The sequence below is a fragment of the Gavialis gangeticus genome, unplaced genomic scaffold (genome assembly GCF_001723915.1).
Source record: "Gavialis gangeticus isolate Ggan-Ray unplaced genomic scaffold, GavGan_comp1, whole genome shotgun sequence".
In the NCBI taxonomy this organism is placed as follows: Eukaryota; Metazoa; Chordata; order Crocodylia; family Gavialidae; genus Gavialis; species Gavialis gangeticus.
This window is the reverse complement of record NW_017729005.1, coordinates 12839427-12842424: the sequence shown is the minus strand read 5'-3', so window position 1 is coordinate 12842424 and position 2998 is coordinate 12839427. Positions and strand designations below refer to the sequence as shown.

Sequence of the window (2998 nt, the reverse complement as noted above, 5' to 3'; positions counted from 1 at the left end):
TATGGGTCCCTTGGGCTGGTGTGCAGAGAAATGCTGTGTTGTTTGTTAGTCAGGAAAGTATCACATCATTTTCCATATAGTATTAAAAAGTAAAATTTATAGAGCTAGTAATTGTCTAAGTATTTTTATATACAAAGAAATGTGCTGCTGATGCATGCTATACTTGCTGGTTTGAGTTTCTTAAAACTTTCAATATAAACCCAAGAAACATGCCAGGATTTGATTTTACAGTATCAGAAGTGAGCAGTTGCTAAATATTCAAGATGTAACTGTTTGTCTATTTTAGAAGCAAATTAGTAATCACTACAGTTCTCCTAAGATAGTCTTTTGGCATCATGCTTACTCAGTTTGCATTTTCAGATATTTTGCATGTACTATGATATAGGAATGGTATAAAAAGTAGATCATAAATCCCTTCATTAATCCATAATATCATGCATAAAAGTGTGAGTCTAATGGAAAAAACCTGTTTTAAAAAAGATATGCTGAAACAAATTAACAAGATAAGTTTATTCTCAGAGCCACTTCTGCACATAGCACTGATGAAGAAAGCATAACTTCTCAATGGTTATGCAAAGGCCTTTTTTTTTTTTTTTTTTTTTAAAGGACATTTGGGAATTTCTCTGTCATTATGGCAGCTCTACAATCAAGACAGATATCTGAAATATTCTTTCCAAATAAGAAAAATTGTAGTACTAGGAGTTTAAAATAAATAACTAAAAGACATAATCTACTAGCTATCGAAATACAGGTTTTGTTTCCTTAAGTACAACAGAGAAAGAGGTAAGTTTTCTTAAGGACTTACCTGTCTTTATCCCGGAGTTTTATAATATCCATTGCAATATAAAGAAAAAAGAATGGCAGTAAACAAATAATCTTAGCTCATCTTTGTGCTTAATGCTTTCCAATAGATGCAGGCTTAAATACAAAATAGAAAAGTAGAGGATAGAACATGCAGTTTTATGCAGTAGTGTTCTACTTTGTGGGGAGATGCTGCCTCGATCAGGTATTTTGTTTCTAAAAAGTATAGCGTTTGTATAAAACTATAGAGATGTGCTACCCAAAAAGCTCATATTCTGTGACAGCTTTGTGAAATAATATGGCAGACTTCTGACAGGATCGTATTTGCTTTGAATTTCAGTGTAGGGAACCAGAATTTAACATGAAAGTAATTTTTATCCAAGAAGTATATGAAGGAATAAGCAATGTTGTGTCTTCTGTCCTCATACACTACACTTTTTAAACCACTTTTGATTTAAAGGAGATGTAACTGAGGGTAGAAATTGCCTATTATTAAGTGTGGAAAACTAATTTTGATGATGTTATCTTCAAGGGTTGGCTCTGTGAACTGCTACGTTGGAAAGAAGATCCCTCACCAGAAAACAGGACCTTATGGGAGAATCTGTCAATGATCCGAAGGTTCCTCAGTCTTCCTCAGCCTGAACGAGATGCCATTTATGAACAAGAAAGCAATGCAGTTCATCACCATGGTGACAGGCCTTCCCACATTATCCATGTTCCTGCAGAGCAGATTCAGGTTAGTTTACCTTGGCCAATCCAATATTGCACTAAGTAAATAAAGCCTTAAACATAGCAAAGGAAATTAGTGTCTCTCTTCTTCCTGCCAAACTAAACAGAGGCTTTTTAGTAAGAGATAACAGTACACTGCCATCTTGCTTCAGTCTGTACAAGAAGTGTGTGAACATATGCACCCTTTTTTAAAACTGAGAAAGACTTTGACATTGAACTGAATCTTTTGCTAGGAGGAGGAATAATCCGTTATCTTAGCTACTTAGGCGCGCACAGTTTGGTAGAATTAAGGATTAAAATATGGCACTACTTACTATTTTTTCCTAAGTATTTGGGAGGAAATTCTTATTTTTAAGTGCTGCCTTTTAAAATCCCATAGAGTAGCTTCAGATCCTCAGCACCAGTGATTCCAGTGATTCACCTGGAATGGAGGGAGGGGGACTCAGCCTGATTCTTCATCCCATTTAACTCCAGTTGAAGTTTGGGATGAGTCAATGTTTGTTTGTTTTTCCTTTAGAGCCCCTCTCCCACCACCCATGTGAAGGAAGAGCATAGAAGTGCTTTCTTACCAGGCTTGCTGACCACTGGACCTTGGCTGGGTGCTACTCCTCAGGTGAGCTGGCACAAGTTAATGTGTCAGGGAGGGAAATGAGGGGTTTCAAGACCCACTGCCAGATAAGAGGAATAGCTTCTTTATATACTTAAAAAGCTACATTCTGAATTGTCCATGGTAGGTCTTAACATTAATCTGGGGAGATAGTATTCATTCTGCTCATACTATTTCCCTTACCTTTGAACTAGATACAGCAATAGCCTCTGAATATAGAAGCATTATAATGCTCAAATTGTAGGATGGCACTATAATATGGATCACTCTCAGACTGAACTGATGAAGCTATGTAACTCATATTTATTAAAGATCTTGGGGTCAGCTTTTAACTGCATCCCACAAAGGGCAGAAAATACGCATAGTTCCAGACCCAAACAACTACTGAAACTTAGTGGATTGTTTATATTACCTATATGAAAAATATATTTACAAAGCTAGGAAGAATAGATGTATCCAGCAGCCAAAAACAACATGCGTGTGTATTAAAGATAAAACAAACTGAACAAGACAATCCCTTAGGATATCGAGTGCTAAAATAATTGTGAAAGCCTGGAAATTTACTGTTTGATTTAGCAAAAAGAGAGAGAGAGAGATCTATATTAAGTAATAAAACAGCACTTGTTTGAAAATGTACATTGTTTTTAATAAAATCACTTCTTAGGGGAATAAAAGGAAAAGCTTCTGCACAATATAAGCATTTTAATATTATGCTACTTCCTTAGATCCATTTGTCTTGTTGATAAAAAAAATTGTGTGTTTGATCTTGCAAACATTACTAACATAACTAGTTGCATTATAATTACTTTATATGACTAAGAGTTGCAGGACTGAGCTAAAGTACTCTGTCACTCTTATACA

At 35.4% G+C, this 2998-nt stretch overlaps 1 protein-coding gene across 17 annotated transcripts in view; it reads left to right on the top strand.

The window, feature by feature from the left end:
• The window catches only part of SATB1 (SATB homeobox 1), a 141374-nt gene that overhangs the window by 129901 nt on the left and 8475 nt on the right, over positions 1-2998 (top strand). For 11 of the 17 annotated variants that reach the window (XM_019508686.1, XM_019508700.1, XM_019508692.1 and 8 more), the window contains 2 exons: positions 1334-1537; positions 2048-2143. In XM_019508686.1, the coding sequence (XP_019364231.1) occupies positions 1334-1537; positions 2048-2143 (300 nt within the window). The remainder of the gene's footprint in view (positions 1-1333; positions 1538-2047; positions 2144-2998) is intronic. The other 6 variants (XM_019508698.1, XM_019508695.1, XM_019508694.1 and 3 more) reach the window with 1 other exon arrangement.